The sequence below is a fragment of the Squalius cephalus genome (genome assembly GCF_949319135.1).
Source record: "Squalius cephalus genome assembly, chromosome: 11".
NCBI classification, from domain to species: Eukaryota; Metazoa; Chordata; class Actinopteri; order Cypriniformes; family Leuciscidae; genus Squalius; species Squalius cephalus.
Genome location: NC_137132.1, coordinates 9,457,602 through 9,478,397, shown reverse-complemented (window position 1 = coordinate 9,478,397; position 20,796 = coordinate 9,457,602). Strand labels below are relative to the sequence as shown.

The following is a 20,796-nucleotide window of genomic DNA, read 5'->3' as shown; positions in this document are numbered from 1 at the left end:
TTGTTTTCCTGAGCATAAACGGAGTTGTGTTGTAAGACTGTTGTTCCCTGCATTTCGACGATGATTGTTTTATGAACAAAGCCATGGGCGTCGGAGCCATTGTATATGGGTGGGACAGGACCCACCCACTTTTTAAGATCAATGATATTATACCCCACTCACTTTTACCGTCTCTAATTCAGCGCATTTGTCTGTTCGTTTTTCAGAGCGCCGTCAGTCAAATCCATTCCACTTGAGGAATTAAAATAAATATATTTTTTAATTAAAATGAATAAATTAAACTCCATTTCCGCTGAATCGCTACATTATATTTCTCAACGAGCCGCAACTGACGAAAGTAACCGCCCGTTGTACCTTTCCAGTCAAATATTGCGTTGCAAACATCAATGACAGCTTAGTTGTCATTGCTGGCAAATTACCATGGTATTAGGGGGATAATCCACGGATAGCTGTGCATTTAATGCACGACGTGGAGGCAAAGAACCGCCCGACGTTAAGAGGAGTTTAGTTTACTTGTTTAATTAAGGCACCAGAATGAAATGGTATTTAGGATACTCCAGTAACATTTTTCTGGGGGAGGACCCACCCACTTTTTTTTTTCTTCCGACGCCAATGAACAAAGCCCATATCGACGGATTTGCAGATCGTCTAATGCTTAAGGATCGAGCAGTCACAATGATAAAGTTTCGTGGTCGTGCGTTGGAACCGGACGGTGAGTAAAACTGTTTGTTGAACAAATGTCTCTGTGTGTTGTCACTAGCTTGGTGCGTTAGCACAGCTAAGCTTCGCCCACACGGCCCGCCCCCAGCCGCTCGGTTTTTTCCGGAAAGACTCGGTACAGCCAATCTTTCTGTTAAAAATTTAATAAAACAAAAGACTTTTTGGAGATAAGGATGCAATATTACTCTATAGGTACTCAAGATTAACAGGAGATTGAGTGAAAATGAGCATTTCACCCCCCCTTTAAATCTTTGATTACATCTTCACACAAAGCTATAGTTTGGCTTCAGAAAACTTGGAATACAGAGTACAAGTCTTGTGGAGTTTTCATTTTTGGGTGATTTAAAAATAACCTTAAAAGTTATTGTATATTTCACACACTATTGGGGAATGTTAGACAGACCCGCACCATGTTCCTTTGACAGCCGAATAAAATTTGCATGTTTTGCTGATCAAAGTACAACTTCTTTGAGATTACCCGACTCCCGTTTATCAAACAAACAAGGATTAAAACTAGGAACAAAAAACAACCCTTTTTTCCATAACTCGACTAATTAAGAGAATCTTAGGACTGGCACTAATGCACTTTTTGCCAATGAATAAACAACTTGTAAGTAACGTTTGTTTTCATAAATCACCATCAATAATTGAAATTTTCATTCCATATTCAAAAAGTAAACAAATCTGTCAAACAACATTTGATTTTCTTCTCCACTGTCATTAAAAATGTATTCAAGTTTTTGTTCTTCCAATCCAATATTTGCTTGCCGCTTTGCCATTCATTTCTAATTTCCCCCATCCGTCCGCTGCTGTGGTAAGAACTGTAATCTTGTTTGCTCAGTGCGATTTGTCGCTTCCTTCAGCAAACACACTTGCCCACGTGTTCGTTTTGTTTGTATGGAGGCAGTATAGGACACCGTTCTAATAATGTAAAGCAAACATTTAGAGAACTGTCAGTCGAGGCCTTGTGTTTAAGCCTTCAGTGGGTTTTTGGATTTGGGCTCGCTGTGAGAGGACAATTTACACTACTATTTCCAAAGCTCTGTTGTTGTCAGGAGATGTAGTTGCTATGGAGACAAGGATAATTTTGGTGGCCTGGCAGCTGTTCCTGATAGTGTGCAGTAGCCACTGTGAAGGACATGTGACCACAGCAATACTCCGGGCTGCTAGTGACCCACATTTCCATTAGGGTTGGGTACAAATCTAACAATTCAATGGGTTGCTGTGCATCACAATATCATAAACAGATCTCTTTAGCTTTTGTCCAGTGCGACGCCTCATAGATGCTTTATTAATTGACCTGTGGGAAAGTATATGATTGCACACATGGAAAAAATGATTGAAATCACTGTAATATCAATTCCCTATTTGAGTGTTTCAATTTCAATCTCTCTCTCTTTTCTGCCCTTATTTCTCTTGTCAGCTTGACAAACAGCCTCATTCCCTCTCTCTCTCACACACACACACACACACACGCACACATACACTTTTTGACACAATCTGACACATTCACCCACTCATCCACCCATGAAATATCGCTTGACATGTCACTCAACGTCGCTCGATGATTTCAGTAGTACACAAATCATGTACATGAGTTAAATCACATGATATAAATAAGATTGCATAGTTCAATTTTATACAAATTAAACTAACTGTTTTCTATGCAAATATATTTTAAAATGTAATTTATTCCTGTGATCAAAGATGAATTTTCAGTATCATTACTCCAGTCTTCAGTGTCACACGATCCTTGCTTCATATTTTTGTGGAAACCATTATACATTTTTAAGGATTCTTTGATGAACAGAATTTATTTGAAATATAAATCTTTTGTAACATTATAAATGTCACTTTTGATAAGTTTAATGTGTCCTTGCTGTATAAAAAGTATTAACTGCTTTCAATAAAAATCTTACTTTTGAATGGTAGCGTATATATAAATGTTCATATATCATCTTGCAAAAGCTGTGAGGTGGTCCCATTACTAGTAGCACAAAAATGATGAAGATATCAGAACCCTCAGGGTTTTGATCGCGAGAGAGTCAACCCTGCCCTAGGCTGTGACCCCAGCACTCAGGGTCAGAGAAACATGGCTGCTGAATGATGAATAGTCCACTGAGACACAGACACACACATGCTTAATGCATGAGCTGACCTTGTGAAGCAGATTCTTGACCAGTACGGCCTGGCCAGACTCTACAGGGCAGCCGTAATACGAGTGATCTGTCTAAAGGACAGGCGCAGCGTGACACTGAGACTGATGACAAGAGGCAATAGAGATTATAATCATGAAGCAATTACTCCAAGTACAGACGGCCTCGATGCTCAGATGAGCTGCTGCGTGGAGGTGTGACTGCGAGGTATGAAACTGTGCCAGCGTAAAATTAACTCAGGATGAGCAGATGACAACGTCGAGGTAACGCTGGGGCCTGTGCACAATTACCTGCCTATGTGAGCTTCTGACAGAGTAAGTGTTACAAAACACCACGAGCAATTCCACATTTCATAAATAAAAATAAAATACAAATGCATTATGAAAATGAAAATTAATAATAATTTATTTTAGTTTTAAGATATTAAGGGCCATATTTACTAACAGCTTGCTTCAGCGCAAACCCTCATTTGGCGTTAAAAAACTACTGTCAGGATTTACTAAAGACACACAGTGAAAAACTATTGCTGAAAAGGCGTGGATAGGGTTATTTTTGCTTCTGACCTTATTGCATATGCGTTTATAGGAGTTTCCCTTTCAGACTCAAAATTCATGGGAGGAGAGTATTTAAATAAATCATGCAAGGTGGTTTACTAAGGTTTGCACTAGTCAATTTACTGGTATTTGCGCCATTATTTACCGCCCCAAAAAAGCATGTCTTAAACCAGATGCTAACCAGAGCGCTGCTCTGGGTAGATTGCGTTGGTCATTATGGAAATGATCTGACTGCGTCTGTATTCTTTAATGTGTGTGTCGTCAGTAGATCATGCACAGGACTTTCTACTGCCATCGGCGCTTTTATGGGATTGCCCTCTCACGCTAATTTGCCCTGTTTAGTAAATCCGGGCCTAAGTATTGTAACGAAACTAATAATGTAAAAGATAAATATAATATTGTGACTGATATTTATTACATTAAACCCTAAATACACACTTTTAAATGTCAAATGTCAGTCATGAAAAACTACAGCCATAGAGTACATTGACAATTTAACTGCATTAATTTCAATTTTGCAGGGATTTGTTTTTCATTTCTGTTGTTGTTTACGATCAAATTCTTTCTCAATTTTGTTCAACTCAATGTCTGTAATGTTAAATGTCAGATTAGATCATGTTTCAGATCAAGACAATCAGAAAAACAGCTTTACAAGATTAGATTAGATAAAAGCATCTTCTAAATTAATTTCTAATGATTTGGCCTTGGATGTGTTTGCTGTGTTTCCCAGATCTCTTAAATTTTTGTTAAATGTGTCTACATTACTTCCACATGCTAATATATACACACACACACACACACACACACACATATATATATATATATATATATATAAAAATATATTTTGCCTATTGTCTTTGCTTTTAGAACCTTTCCCAGTAACAGCACAGATCTGCCAGCATTTTCCAAATATTAAGGCCCTGAAATTCATATACAAATAAGAGTACAAAACTGTCAAAGGTAATGTGCATTACATGTGGAAGGAAATTCAGTGACTTTCTTACCCTGAGTCTGCGTCCATATACTGTGACCTGTCCTCGCGCCTGTTCTTTGCGTTGTCTCCATTCCACTAGGTTGAGTCCATTGTCGATGGGCAGAGTGACATTTCTCTTGCTTATGGTTGGGTTGACTGTTCCTGACAGCAGGTGAGGCTCCGTGTGAAGAGACACTTCCATGCCGTTGGCCAATACCAGACGCAAGGAGCCATCCAGACCAATGTAGTAACTGTTTTTGACTTGATCTACGATTTAAAGGCAAAAAAATAGTCTCATGTATATTGCAAAAACATCTTGAGAATTGCTATTTGAAATTCTGTTAAAGGAGATCACTTATAAATGAAAAATCTGTCATCATTTACTCACTCTGGCAGAGTAAAGCATCAGTAAGTGCTAAAAGAATTCAACCCAAAATGAAAATTGTCATAATTTACTCAGCCTCATGTTGTTCCAAACACATATGAGTCTCTTTCTTCTGTTGAACAAAGAATATGGGTAACTAGACAGTTGACAGAAGCCAGTCACTTCCATTGTATTTTTTTTCTACTCTGGAAGACAATTGCTACCATCAACTGTTTGATTACCAACATTCTTCAAAATATATTCTTTTGTGTTCAGCAGAAGAAAGAAACTCATACAGGTTTGGAACAACTTGAGGGTGAGTAAATGATGACAGAATTTGTATTTTTGGGTGAACTATCCCTTTAACTATGACTGATATCCACCCTTTTGTTGGCTACAATGCTGTATTTCCCTCAAAATGGTGGCCAAACTTATTTGTTGAACAAGACCAGAAAGTCAGTGAAACAAAGGGATGATTCAAAGTCTAGTTAGGCTTTGAGCTGTCCTCGGAAGACTGAAAGAGACAGCGAAAGAGAGGCAGAAAGCTATCATAGCTGAGGTCGCCTGCCTGTGGCAACTGAGATGCAGCTAAATCTGAAACTGTCCGTCTCCATCCCCAGGTGGTCTCGCTAAGCGCTTTGGAGGGACATGGTAGATGGAAGACAGTGAAAAGAGAAGGAGGTGTAAACCTGAGAGAAATAAAGAGGGAAGACAGAGACTGGGAGGGAATGAGAGAGAGACAGCTAACAAGAACGACGTACCCAATTAGAAAAAAGTCAGTGAACGCTTTGATGAAACTCTCATTACTAGTCAAAGGGAATTAATTACTCAGCAAAAGAAGTGCAGACAGCAGCCATATAAACAGCTAGCATGTGACGCTAACATGTTGCTAGGGGGTACAGGACACTCATTCTCTGTTAAAAATGAACTGAATAACATTTAGAAAGAAATGATACTATTCCAATTAACTGCACGAAAGCCTGATTGTCTGATGAGAGTTTGTGACAGACAACAGCAAGTCTTTTTTAAGACAAGACACAGTACGTATATCTTGTTAGGAATGACAAATATCCAAAAGTGTTTGTTGTCTATGTTGGAGTATAAAAAATACACATGTAAAAGTAATTGCACAATAGTAACTATTTCTAGTAAACGCAAGTTTTGTTGCGATGTGACTTTATATCTTGTAATTGCGACTTTATTTCTAGCAGTTGCAACTTCTCGTATTTGAAATCTCATAAACAGGATTTCATATCTCACAATGTGATTATTACTCGTTAATGCAATTTTTTTGTCATAATGTGACTTTATATCTTGAATTTACAAATGTCTATCTCATAATGTGTCTATTTCTCATAAACACAACTTTCTGTTGCAATGACACTTTTTATCTCGTAACCATTAAGTTGTTTCTAGCAGTTGTAATTTAATATCTTACAATTGTAACCCTTTCTTGTAAACGCAACTTTATTGTTCCAATGTGACTTTATATCTAATAATTGCAACTTTTTTCTAGCAGTTGCAACTTCATATCTCACAATGTGACTATTTCTCGTAAACATAACTTTTATCTCAATTGCGACTGTTTCTAGCAGTTGCAACTTAATATCTCATAATTAAGATTTAATAACTCACAATGTGACCATTTCTCGTTAATGCAACTTTGTCATAATGTGACTTTATATCTTGAATTTACAAATTTCTTTCTCACAATGTGTATTTCTCTCATAAACTTATATTTTTTACTCTGAAGTGGAAACAGGCTTCCATACAAATCGGAAATAACATCATGGCATAATAAATTGCACAAGACTTAAGAGATTTCTACCATTTATTTTTCCATACGTTGTCTGTCTCATCCTCTTTATATTGTCTGTGAAGTGCGTGTTTGTGTGAACTAGATCATATTATTGTCAAATACATAAGCAGCTCTGGCATGTTCGTCTATTGATGGCTTATTCAGGTAATAATATTAATGCACTGAAAAAAGCCCTGACTGTACGACCTGGAAATCGAACACACACTCACACAACCTTGGAAAGTCAATAAACAGCACAAGGTCACCACCTACGAGAAATGCATATCCAGATTGCGTGTGTGAAACTCTGTGTAGGAGCTAGAGCCAAACTGGTTTCCGTTTACAAAGCAGACAATAGTGAATTAATTAGCAGCAAAGCGTTTGGCAGGGCGCCCTCTTTCTCTCTCTCCACCAGATGTCCTGGACAAGGTCACCATGCATAGGTGACCATTAGTTTAGTCTAGGATAACAACACCAGCAGAACTTTACATTCTCTATTTTCTTCTCTCAGACGCAGTCTTCAGTAAACCAATCGAAACCCAGGGGAGTAGGATGGCCCTTCAAATCAAACGCTCACAGGAGCGCAGAAAAATCTTTACAGTTTCTCAGGAAATAGAGCATGGCACAGGGAGTTCAAAGCTATTTATTGGGAATCGATGGAGCACTTGGTTAGGTGAAAAACTGGATATCAAAATGCCAAAGAATGCAAGGAAAATCACAAGCTAGGATGACGGCCCCTGACCCCAACCACACCCCTCTGTCTCGAGGGCCAAAGTGATTAAGATACGGTTTCCTGAGACGGACAGGAAAAGCAGACGCTTGGTGAAAAAGGGAGGCTGGAACAAACAAAAGTGGTGGACAGGAAATCAATCAGGACTTCTGTCTTCATGAGTGGGCGGTCTTGCGATTTTAGAGAAAATACAAACACTCATGCCTTCATTGATTTTTACGAAGAGGCTTGTTTGCTTCCCACAAACATATCAATTTTGCCTCATAGTTATTTTACTTCACGTACAGCTACTAAGTTTCCAGTGTAAAAGTGAACAAAGGAAAAATTTGGAGACATGTTCCTTTGTTTCCTTTATTTACTCGCCCTCATGTCGTTCCAAAACATTAAAAACAGATTGAAATACACACTTCAAAATTTTGGGATCAGTAAGATAAGGTTTTAGAAGTCTCTTATGCTCACCAACGCTGCATGTATTTGATACAGTAAAAACAGTAATAATGTAAATTATCACTACAATTTATTTAACCGGTTATTGAGTTCAATTCAGACTCAATGATTCAGTCACAGCGTTAACAAAGTCACTGTGTGCCTTCAGAAGAACTGAGATATAAAGCACAAGTCATAACTATTTTCATCATGATTAATCTCATATTTGGAGCTTAACAAGTATGGTCACATCATACAGTTTTGGAATGACATGGAGGTGAGTAAATGATGACAGAATTACATTTTTTGGGTGAACTATCCCTTTAAATGCACTGCATTCATTCATTGTGTCTAGGTTAAGACTTCACCTAATTCCCAATTATAGTCTCCAGGGATGTGTTGAATAAGGGCTTTGCTGATATTCTTACCTTGCATGAGTGTGTAGAAGGTTCCCGAGGCCGAGAGGTTGGTGGTGACGGTGATGTCCTCTTTGTTGGAGCCCTCGGTTTGCACACGCACAGTGCTGTCTGAATCAGTCCGGTAACTACTCACCCTGCCTGTGGGGTAGGTCATGTTTGTCAGACGCCCATAGTTGTCATACCTATGAAGACAGAGAGAACAGGGAAGGAGTGTGAAAAAAGATGCCTCAACGGGTCTTTAATGAGACCAACTGTGGCTTTCAATCGAATGCAGGACTAGGTTTCTAATGAGAGACTGTCAAAGTGAGTTGTACAAGCAAGAGAAAGGAAAAATGTAATTGTAGAAAAACGTAAAATTTTGGACTATAATGGAAAAAGGTTGAAGGTACTTTTTGGATTTTTGGAACGGTTTACCACTGATTTTAGTGCAGTACCACGAAAATAACACTTCAACTTTAATTTTTGAAACAAAACTGATCTTATTTGTTAAGCACCACTATGAAAACTACTAAATTCCCAATTTTCCCAACAGGCCTGAAGTATTTGAATGTAGCCCTCATGACTTGTGAAGTTGAGTGCTTAGCCTTAAAAGTGATGTATGCATTTTTACTGTACTAAAGCATAAAAGTACCATAATAAACTCGTTTCTCTAAAAAAAAAAAACAAAAAAAACAATGCTACAGCCAGTTATTCTAATTCTAATGTGTCTATTTTTGTTTTGGTCTGTGTGATCCCGCCCACTGCCAGTTCACCCAATAGTATTTCGACACCCTGGGTTGCCAGTTGGTGGGAAACACAGCGTAGTTTAACCATGGAAGCCAGCGAACGAACTGGGTCAGAGATTCAACCCGACCTAAAAGGCCTCAGCAACCATCTAACAATCTCTGTGACCAGAGGCATATTAAAACGTGGATAAATCAACTCATCAACTTACAGTGTAAGTGCTTGTTCTCTTTCAATAGCCCTTTTCACACATACAGTCTTTACTGGTAAATTACCGGTAAGAGATCATGTGTGAACAAGACAATGGCGCGGTATTTAAATATCACTTCCGATGACTGTCATCACAGAATTTACTGGTATTTTGGAGCTGATGTGTGAATGGTCTCTTACCGGTAAAAAGCCAGAACGCCGTTTCTTGTGTGAACAGCATATGTGTGTATTTATGGATAAAGTAATTCTGGCAATTTTACGGTAATTTACAGGGATGCTGTGTGAAAGGGGCTATTGTCAATTGCGCTTTTTCCTGTTGCCTGTCCTCAATCTGGCAACCCACATGAGGAGGAGAGGATGGGGAATCAACTCTCTGTAATATTTTGTATTTAGACTGTAGTACCCATTTCAACCACTAGCTGTCAATATTACATACTGCACCTTTGTTCACCCAAAAATTGCACTTCAGTCATCATTAACTCACCCTCATGTCGTTCCAAACCCATATGACTTACTTTCTTCTGTGGAACACAAGGAGATATTTTGAGAAATAAATGTTTGGTTCCAAACTCATTCTTTAAAATCTCTTGTTTTGTCTTCCGCACTATTAAGTCAGTCATATGAGTTTGGAAAAATATGATGATGAGAAAATGACAGATATTTCATTTATGTGTGAACAATCCCTTAAGAACACGACTACTTTGGCTTCAAACCAACCATCGCAAACAGCTACAGAGTCAAAGTCCTTGGGCAATCTGAAATGGGAAATCTAAAATGGCTTGGTTCTAAAAAATAAAATGCAATATGAAAATTTGACTGAGAGAGAGAGAGAGAGAGAGAGAGAGATAGAGGTGAGGGTAGAGCAGCAGTACCGCAAAAAGATCTTTGTTGTTGGAGATACTTAATTTTTCTTTTTTTCACGACTTTCACACAATATCACTGGGATTCTAAACCAATATTTCCTGTTTGCCACACAGATGTTTTGGTCATCTAAACCATGGTATCAACATCACAGGCTCTACACATTGAAGAAAATTCACTGTGCCATATACAGAATGAAATGAGTCTCCTCCGTTTTCATTTGTAGTGGTAATAAAGAGGTGAAAGACAAAGAAGAATTCTTTTCAAGAAGAATAGAAATAAGGTTGGGTGGTGGCAAAAAAACAGAGGAGTGAATGACTGCAGTCGACCCACTATGGTTTTGTTCTGTTCTTTGGCAAGCAAACTAAATTATTTTGATTTCCTCTCCTACTTTGTTCCTTTCCTCCCTATATTTTTTGATTTGCCAGCCTCCACGTGAGCGCTCTCTCAGCAGGCTGAGTGTGCAGTAAGTGCAGACTGATTTATCTTGGTGACCGAACATCTCCTTTTAGAGTAGCAGTCTATTGTAGTCATGGAGAACTGACCGCCTCAAAGCACCCTGGGATTGGAGTTGGTCAAGATGTACCACTGAGTCACGGCCGCTGTTCACATTGTGTGACACAAAAACACGAGAAGAAAGCACTCGTAAACAATCATGTGAATGTGAGTCCCTTAGTAGTGTTTTTTTTCTTATTTTTCTTTTCAAACACTGTCAAGGTATTGACAAAGCATACACTACTGTTTTTGAAAAAAGTCTCTTATGTTCACCAAGGCTGCATTTACTTGATTAAAAACGAAAAAAATCTATTTTAATATGTAATTTATTTATGTGACGCAAATCTGATTTTTTTTGTATTATTGCTCCAGTCTTCAGTGTCACATGATGATCACTCAGAAATCATTTCAATATTATGATTTGATGCTCAAGAAACATCTTACTGACCCCAAACGTTTTTTTCAGAACATGAGCATACAATATTTACAACTAAATGATGTGGAATGTGGATCGATGCTTTAAAAATGATTAATTAATTACTTTACGACCGTTACTACTACTACTATTTTTTTATGTATATAGCACTGTTTCCAAAGTTCAAGGACACTTTACAATTAATTAGGTTCATTTAGATTAAAAAAATAAACTTACCAATTAAAAAATGTAACTAATATAATAATAAAATTTAATTCATTTTGTGGAAAGCTCAACAATAACTAATAATAAAACATTTAAAAATATATTTTAAAATACTGTAAGGGAACTATTTTCTTACGTGTATTCAGTCAATACTAATGCTTATGTTGTTAATTTTGCATAAGGCACAGATATTAACATACATAAACTTTTTAAGTGACCATGGTAAAAGAAAGTAGGAGACCTTATGATAAACTTACATTTATCAACTTCTGATCTTAAAAATGTATTAGTAAATGCTGAAATTAACAAACTAATCATAATAAATGCTGTAGCAGTTCACTGTTAGTTCATGTTAACAAATGAAGTTTTATTTTCTTACTTTTTCATACTCATTTTTTGTGGAATAAAATGTTGCTTCATTTTTACAATTAAATGCCCTGACTTTATTTTACAGGTGAATTTCAACCGCAATACCATCATTTTTAAAGCTTGAAAGCCTCAATATCTGTTTATTGGAAGTGATGGAAAAGAGGGCCCAGTGCATTCTTCAACATTTCTCCTTTTGTGTTCCATAAAAGAAAGTAAATCATAAAGGGTTTTGAGGGTGAATCAATTAGGACAGAACTTTTTTTGAGGTAATCCTTTTAAGGTAGCTTTGATATAATTTCAAATGTTATTTTATTAAGTTTTAAGAATGCAGGCATTCCACAGTTAGTAATCCATTTGAATCCATTCAAATCCTTTTTTTTTGGAACGTGTTTCATTTATCAGTGCTGGGTAAATAACATAAAAACTGTAATCCTTAATAATAAATACAAATTACATGATGGAAATTTTAGTTAGTAACCTAACCTATTACATTGCACATTTTAAGTAATGTAATCTGATTACTAATTACTTTTGACTTTTACTTATGCTTTGTGGGCTCTCAATTTTTAAAGTAATTATGTAAGGGATAATGTATAGTGAGCCGGTTGTTATAGTGAATAACAACCCCGACAGGCTGAACGGGATCCCGACGCGAAGCGGAGGGATCTTGAATCAGCCTGAAGGGGTTGTTATTCACTATAACAACCGGCTCACTATACATTATCCCGCTTATTACATGGCTACCTACAAAATAAATAAATAATTTGACACAAATGATTTATTCAAAAAGGAGTTTATTGATTTAAAAACGATTGTATTGTTTCCGCTAAAGAAAATAGTCCGTTCCGCGTCCATAGCAACGCGCTGTTTTTCATGGCAACGGTCTGTTATACTTCGCAGCGGTCTGTTATCAAGAAATAACAGACCGCATTCTACATTGGAATTCAGCCAAGCCATGTAATAAAGCTGCCTAACTAGTGGCCGTTCTTGTGTGTAGTTCAACAAAATTGGAAGAGTTTCCGAACATATACAGTATAAGCAATAGGCTTTTTTTAAAAAGATAAAACTAGGAGATTCAGATGGACATGGTAGCAAATGTCTCTGTTATGCTTGTGCTCCTCGCTGTACAGTGTCTGCACGAGTCCTGGCCGATGTAGCGTCCGCAGGCGAACACGCTTCACTGGGACTTAATGAATTCAGGTGGCAGAGATGATAAACCGCATGTGCCGCTCCTCGCAGCGAGCAGATAAATTGTTTAGGTTGCTCTATTCCAGTGCAGTACAACGGTGACTTTGACCCTCAGATGGCAGCTTGACCTTCAAAGTTAATTATGCAAAATATAACATCATATTACAAAAACAAAAACTCAACAACCAAGCTTTCTTTATCACCAAAGACGACCTCATGTTGCCCGAGGGATTGGACGGATCTAATTGCTCGGGAAGGAAAAACAACAACAGAGCGACTATTCTTGAAGTTAATTATTGTTTTTTCTTTCTCTCTAATTGCAATTATTGAGTAAATGTACTTTGCCTGCCATTTGTTCACTTTGGCAAAGGGAGATTAAACAAATGATATGACAGCATGGGACCTAAACAAAGGACAAAAAAAAAAATGAAAAAAAGAACTGCTTAAGGCGATGCCACTTATGGTTGGTTATCTATCAAATATGCAGCATTTGTACATTAAAATAAACAGTACAAGCAAACAATGTGAGTGAAGTAGTTTTAAATGAGTTTTGCCTACAGTCAAGGTCATATGAAAGTAAATATGCTAATAACATAAGTATTAATGTAAACATATTTTCTGTATTGTTATACAGACTGAGTGTCTGTGAGAAGTCAAAATAATTTTAAGTAGTAATAATGATTCAATTTAGTTAATCTGGAATCAGTTACAGGAGCGTAGTACTGTATCTAACATTTTAACTGGTAATTGGAATAAAATAGTACATTTGATGAATAGCTGTTATCTTTACATTAGCAAGTGGGAATTACTGGGTGGGCCTGTGCCTACGCCTGACAAAGTTATATTTGATGCAAAAACAGGACTTATTAAAATCATGGGTACAAAAACAAATGGAGCTGAACATATGTGCCACTGGTCGACACTGATCAATTTACATTTAGATATATTTAAGACAAATTTTTCGATTTTATTTGAAATATTGAAGGTTAGACAGGAACACAACTGTCTGAAATACTCCTGAAACCAATTACCTTACAACAAATGACTGAAGTCCAATAAACCACTGAGACCTTGTGAACTCTTGACTGTATCTACTGTAACATGATCCACACAGCCAACCAAGATCTTTGCATTACGCTGCGCAGGAGTAAATTTAGCTTCCTGTAACCGAGTGAACCGGCACTGTGAACTACGCAGAGAGGAATGTGAATCTTTGTGGGCTGCCAAAGACTAATCATCTTTTAGCTTTAATAAGTAATTACCCATTTCATATTAATACAATTTTTTCCCCTAAACATCTTAAATATAAATAACAACTATTATTATTATTCATTTAAATTTTTTTTTACTATCATTCATGTATATATACTGTATTGTATATATAATAATCGCTAAAAATCTAAATATTAATGTTAAATACAGATCATTTATTACATATTATATAATATTAAGATTATATAAGATTATCAACATGTATGAAGTAAATGTAGATATTTTATTTGTATGTTTTTGTATTTTATGTAATTATTATCTGTATGTGTATATATATATATATATATATATATATATATATATATATATATATATATATGGTGTATTCTGCACTTTATGCCCCATGTATGGAAAAATGATCTGCCATAGTATATCAGTGAATTTCCAGAATACTCACTCATAGAAGGTAGTCCATCCATCTTCATTGCTTTTGGTGGCCAGCAGACCTGAGCTTCCGTGATAAGTCATCATGGCTATCTCTTGACCCTGGGCAGCAACACTCTTCAGCGCATTATTAGTTCCAATAGTGAACCAGAACGTCTGGCCATCAGGACCCATCATCCAGAGCGGCAATCCCGTTGTGTCTCTCCGAATGGTCACTTTGTTCTTATTCTTGTCCGTGAGGCTGCTCAGGTCACCTTCGCCAGAGTAGGTCAAGTTGTACAAGTAGTCTCCAGTGGTCAGGCTCTGAGTGTAGATGTGACTACCGTTCACGTCGAACAAGTAGAGTTCGTCGTCAATCGGCGAAGAAACCTCATACATGTTGAGTGGGTTGAGAAATGCTTTATTCCTCCTGACATATCGGATACGTATGTTACCCAGGTCAGCGATGAAGAGCTCTCCATCGGGTGAAACCGCCAACGAAGAGGGTCCGTTTAGCTTGGCGTCTTTGGCATAGCCGTCATCACCCGAATAGCAGTCGCAGTTAGCGTCGTTCTTGCAGTCGCAGCCACTAGGGGCACCGGCGACCAGAGAGATCTCCCCATTCGTTGAGACCTGTCGGACACGGTTGATCTTTTTCTCGTCCGACTCGGCGATGTAAAGCAAGCCGTTATGGGAGACAGCGAGAGCATTGGCGGATTCCAAGGTGGCGTGGATGGCGACTTTGCTGACTAGAAAGTGATCCAGTCCGGGGACCTGGCAGTGCATCGGCCTCCCTGCCACAATCCTCACTTGATGGTTCTCTGAGATCTGCAGGACCACGTTGTTGTCCAGCACATAAAGGGAATTGTCCATCGGGCTGACGGCCAGGTCAGTGGGCCATTCTAGACGCACCTATGGGAAATAAAAATTAAATTAAAATAGTTTTAATTTAGCTGAAAGTTTTTCAATTAACGAAATTAAAGTGTATTTAATAATCGATTAATTAAGCAAGTTTATTAAATAGCCTAATCAACATTCAAATACATTTTTTTAATTGCACATAAGGAAGATTTATATCAACTTTTTAATGCTATATTAATTTGTTGTTGAAATAAAATTGGTGGCTGTACTAAAAACTTGTTTTTAATACCAAAGAATAGGTTAAGTTAAATTTAGTGCTGTCAAATCGATTAATCAAGATTAATCGAATCTAACATGAACATTTTTACATATATTAGTGCTGTTAAATTGATTAATCAATTCTACAATAGAAGTTTGTTTATATATATATATATATATATAAATACACACACACACATTATACATTTACAAACTTTTATGTTAGATGCGATTAATCGATTTGACAGCATTAAATGGCTTTCTGAGGTAAACATTATGTGACATTGTTCACAAGCTGTTTTATTGACGTCTTTCCACGGTTTAAACAAAGATGAAGCGATTACATGTGACATGATACATTTCAGTAAGTTGTACTGTATCTTTCAAAATACCTTCTGATGTTCATCCATATTTATTTTGCGCTGTAACTAGTGGTAAAAAGGAAGAGATGATCTGTCGCAACCCAATCTCATTGGCCAATTAGCCACCAATTCGCCAAAAATGTAAATAAGTTACGAATTGCCATGAGATTGTGTTGTTTGTTCACATACCGCTGCACAGAGGTCCGTCATGCCACTTTGAAGAGTGTCAAAATTAGCTTGAATTTCTTTATAAAACGGACAATTTGAAAGCTGAGACTTTGCTTATATAATAATAATCAACTACTTGCAATTATTGGATGGTAGGCACTCTACAAATAATGTTTAATACTTTCAATATCGAAATGAATATATTGTCAATCCAGCCCTAGTGTCCACATAGCTAACATGTTTTCTATCATGTTAGCTATGTTAAACGCTAATCAGACGTCACTGTTTTGGCCATCTAAAACGGTTTAGTCTGAAATCAAAAAATCTTTTTCAGCCAAATATTTTCAGTTGCTGAAATTTCAGTGCATCACTAAGCTAACTAATGCGTCATACAGAATATATTTTTATTTGTTACATCTGAAAATACATTTATCAAGGCAAGAACTGATAACCGAAATACCAGACATCAATAATGGAAAAGCAACAACAAAAAAAGGTTTGAATAGGTCAGAACTGCCTCAGAACACAAACAGTTCTTGAATTAAGGCTTGTTCATCTGATAAACATGAAAGTAAAAAAAAAGGAAGTTGAATTGCTGATAAGAAAGAGAAGAAGAGGAGAGAAAGTGAGTCAACTGATCAGATTAAACCGTGGCGGTGAGGAGGAGTGGACGCGTGGACTCCCAAAACAGCATACTTGCCCCGTATCTGTCAGCCCTCCACATGGATGTCTTTTTCTAGCTTTGGGTTATTAATTTCATAATGGAAAGCGACTGCAGCAGGGGACCGGACCTTTGAAACAAAACGTAGCACACTTATCAAACAAGACCGCTGCCTCCTGCCTGGCTGCCTAAATTATGACTTATTGTTCTGAAAATAATGCAGCAGGCTTTTAACACAAAAATGATTTTTTGCACAAATTTGCACAGACCCTCTCTTCACTAGGGGGCCGTAATGGCTCTCTTAGGGGCCGAATATGAAGAGTCTTATTTCAATAGTGTTCTTGGCATGCTAACAAGGCTGGCTGACTAAAATATGCTTTTAATGTACTCAGAGAATAGACAAAAAGCTACCAAGCCGAGCTTAATATTAAAAGTATTATTTAAAAGTAGCATACTAATCTGGAGCCATCGACTTGGACATGTCAGTTTTTATGGAGCAGTGTGAAAAGCCTAAATAGCATGACTTATGTAGTCCATTCAAAGTTTCCTGACTTTCTCTTAATAGATTCCTAAATGTAACTGTAATTGAAGAGACAGAAAAATGGTATGCTGACATTTCCATCAGAGACAAGCAACCAGATGTGGTATTTAGATGAAACAAGAAATGGCTACAAACCTCATTTTACAGACTCAGACATTCACTTGATAATAAAAAAGCATAATTCAGCTTTAATACTCTTTAATACTTCTCAGAAATTCTCTTTCATCCATTAATTCAACATACTTAGAAAGCATGAGTCATTCAGAGCTGACAAAAACAATCCTTTTTTTTTTTTTGAAAAACAACAGCAAAAATCTGAAGGTTACAACAGAAAATGTATACTACCAATAACAAATCGAGGCCAAAAGAAATGCATCAGAAACAGGATAAAAAAAAAAATGGGGGAACCATAAACGATTAACTGTTAAAAAACCAGGAACACACCATATACTGTAGTTGGTCTCACAAGCGCATGGATTTCAGTGTCCAAAAAGATTCGGGACTGTCCGATAAGTCCTCAACAACATAAAACATAGCACTCAATACAGCACTCTGCCCTCATTCCTGGAAATGATGCCCGCAGCCTGAGCTGATCTATATCAAACTGCCTCACAGATGCTGGTCTGCAGTAATCTATTGGACACAGCCACTGCCATGGCTTAAGTAGCACCAAGGATTGATTTTAAGATACGATTAAGTCCCTGTAAGACCTGAAGAAAGAAGACTCTCACTGCCTAACTGAGTCACCGTGTTCTGTTCGATATCGGTCAGTGATATCTCCCCCGAGCTGAAACCTACAACACACACACACACACACACGCGACATGATATCAAGATCTCTTATCAAGGCAGAGGGATTAATATAATAAGACAAATCATGGTGCAGTTTCATTTATTTAAAGTCAGAGCGAACTGGAAGTTGCAACCGACTTTTCTTCAGTATTGTGACGTATTTTCTGAGTGAAATATTGGATGAGACAAAATAGAGGTTGTGGCTTGTTTTTTTCCCACTGGGAATTGATTGGATGTTGAACAGTGGGTGTTCTATTCAGTTAAAAAATCCCAGCAGACTGACAGTCGGAGGAGATGCTCTCCCCAAGCCTTCAAACTGACGTCCATCAGAGAAGGAAGGCCATTCCCCAGGGGGAGTACATTTTCAGATTTTGGCCATGTTCACACAGCAATAGAATACGGTCGTTAGTCCTGTGTATGTGAGTCCTTCATATGGTTACAAATGTACACACACAGTTCAGTTATTTAGGGGAGTGACAACTGCATTCTATCACCGAACTCACACCAGTACGTTTTCAGGACTCTGCATTCTCGGAAAACACGCACTGTGTGAACGGAACCGGATTGGACACCTAGTTGTCTGTCACGTCTTACAGTGTGAGAGAGCAGCTCTGCACGGCACAAACGTGTGTCTATCGTGTGTTGTGGGTATTCAGGTGTGTTTTTTTTTTTTTTGTGGGTTACTTACAGCGACAGAGATATGAGCTGTGTGTCATCTGAAGGTTTTAGATCCAGTCACTGTTCTTCACCGTTCTACACGCTCAGATATAAAAACTGCTGTCGGTTAATAAAGATTTGATGGATTAACTTGAGGTTCGATTTGGACTTCAATTGGAAGTGATAAGACTTTTCAGTTTTATGGACAACGCCATCTTTGATATTACCTTGGTCACTGTCGCTATGATTACTGATAAGAGAATATGGGCTTGACTCCCATTGCACGTTCATACAGACAGTATTCAAGACGCTGCTGTGGCCTACTTCATTGGTTCTTGCTGAAGCTCAAACGTGCTGCGTAACACGAGAATGAACCTCATTGGTTCTTGCTGAAGCTCAAACGTGCTGCGTAACACGAGAATGAACCTCATTGGTTCTTGCGGAAGTTCAAACGTGCTGCGTAACACGAGAATGAACCTCATTGGTTCTTGCAGAAGCTCAAACGTGCTGCGTAACACGAGAATGAACCTCATTGGTTCTTGCTGAAGCTCAAACGTGCTGCGTAACACGAGAATTAACCTCATTGGTTCTTGCTGAAGCTCAAACGTGCTGCGTAACACGAGAATGAACCTCATTGGTTCTTAGGGAAGCTCAAACGTGCTGCGTAACACGAGAATGAACCTCATTGGTTCTTTAGAAGCTCAAACGTGCTGTGTAACACGAGAATGAACCTCATTGGTTCTTGCTGAAGCTCAAACGTGCTGCGTAACACGAGAATGAACCTCATTGGTTCTTGCTGAAGCTCAAACGTGCTGCGTAACACGAGAATGAACCTCATTGGTTCTTGCTGAAGCTCAAACGTGCTGCGTAACACGAGAATTAACCTCATTGGTTCTTGCAGAAGCTCAAACGTGCTGCGTAACACGAGAATGAACCTCATTGGTTCTTGCGGAAGTTCAAACGTGCTGCGTAACACGAGAATGAACCTCATTGGTTCTTGCTGAAGCTCAAACGTGCTGCGTAACACGAGAATTAACCTCATTGGTTCTTGCTGAAGCTCAAACGTGCTGCGTAACACGAGAATGAACCTCATTGGTTCTTTAGAAGCTGAAACGTGCTGCGTAACACGAGAATGAACCTCATTGGTTCTTAGGGAAGCTCAAACGTGCTGCGTAACACGAGAATGAACCTCATTGGTTCTTTAGAAGCTCAAACGTGCTGCGTAACACGAGAATGAACCTCATTGGTTCTTTTATTTCAAGCGAACATGCTTGAGCTTTTGTTTATAATAACTGATGTGTGAGTTATGTGAATAAAAGCCTAAATTAAAACTGTTCAATACATGAAGTGATCGTGTCTCACAGGTTTGGAACGGCATGAGGGTGAGTAGATGACAGCATTTTCTGGTGAACTATCCCTTAAAGTGCCATTTTTTTTCCCCAGATGAAAACACACCAGAACAACAGATGTCTTGATGTTCTTGTGCTATCAGGGTAATTCTTTGTTGATTAAATTCATTTTCTCCACAACAGTAGTTGTTAAATATATCCTGTGTATGTGTATGTGTGTGTGTGTGTGTGTGTGTGTGTGTGTGTGTGTGTGTGTGTGTGTGTGTGGGGTGGGGGATTGACACCCCTGTGAATGACAGACAGGATGTATCATCTCTATTTCTATGTCTACTCCTCACACTTTCACACACTAACAAAGAGAGAGAATAAACGGTTCACACTCTCGTAAATCTAACAGTGAAACATCTGCCGTTAAATCCTTCAACATACGCTGAAGCAGGCGTAATGAGAACATGCAGCTTTGACCTTGTCCGAAAGCATGTAAGCCAGCTTGCATCTTAAACAGCCTTTTCAAAAGGCAGTCCTCACGGTGACTTTTCTTATCAATTTTGATTCATGCCATAAAAGGGAAAATAATCATTCACTTAGTTTGAAGACATGCTGTTTTGTACCAGTCGTTGCTGTAGATAACAGGGTTGTGCACAAATTCAAATTAACTGAAGTAGCAAACAAGATGTAGAATTGACCTTTCGCTAAGCTCCGCCCACCTTCAACACTTATGTACATGTGTGAAATATGTGAATTAAAGTTAATTTAAAACTCTCAAGCTCTTAACTACAGTCAAGAGTCTTTTTTGAAAGAAACTAATACTTTTTATTTAGCGAGGATGCATTAAATTAATCAAAAGTGTTACAAAAGATTTCTATTTTAAATAAATGCAATATTA

At 37.8% G+C, this 20,796-nt stretch overlaps 1 protein-coding gene across 9 annotated transcripts in view; it reads right to left on the bottom strand.

The window, feature by feature from the left end:
* tenm4 (teneurin transmembrane protein 4) overlaps positions 1–20,796 on the bottom strand; it is a 245,647-nt gene that overhangs the window by 15,431 nt on the left and 209,420 nt on the right. For all 9 annotated transcript variants that reach the window (XM_079885418.1, XM_079885420.1, XM_079885419.1 and 6 more), the window contains 3 exons: positions 14,296–15,173; positions 8,150–8,322; positions 4,435–4,670 (listed from right to left, as the gene is read on the bottom strand). In XM_079885418.1, coding sequence (XP_079741544.1) covers positions 4,435–4,670; positions 8,150–8,322; positions 14,296–15,173 — 1,287 coding nt within the window. The remainder of the gene's footprint in view (positions 1–4,434; positions 4,671–8,149; positions 8,323–14,295; positions 15,174–20,796) is intronic.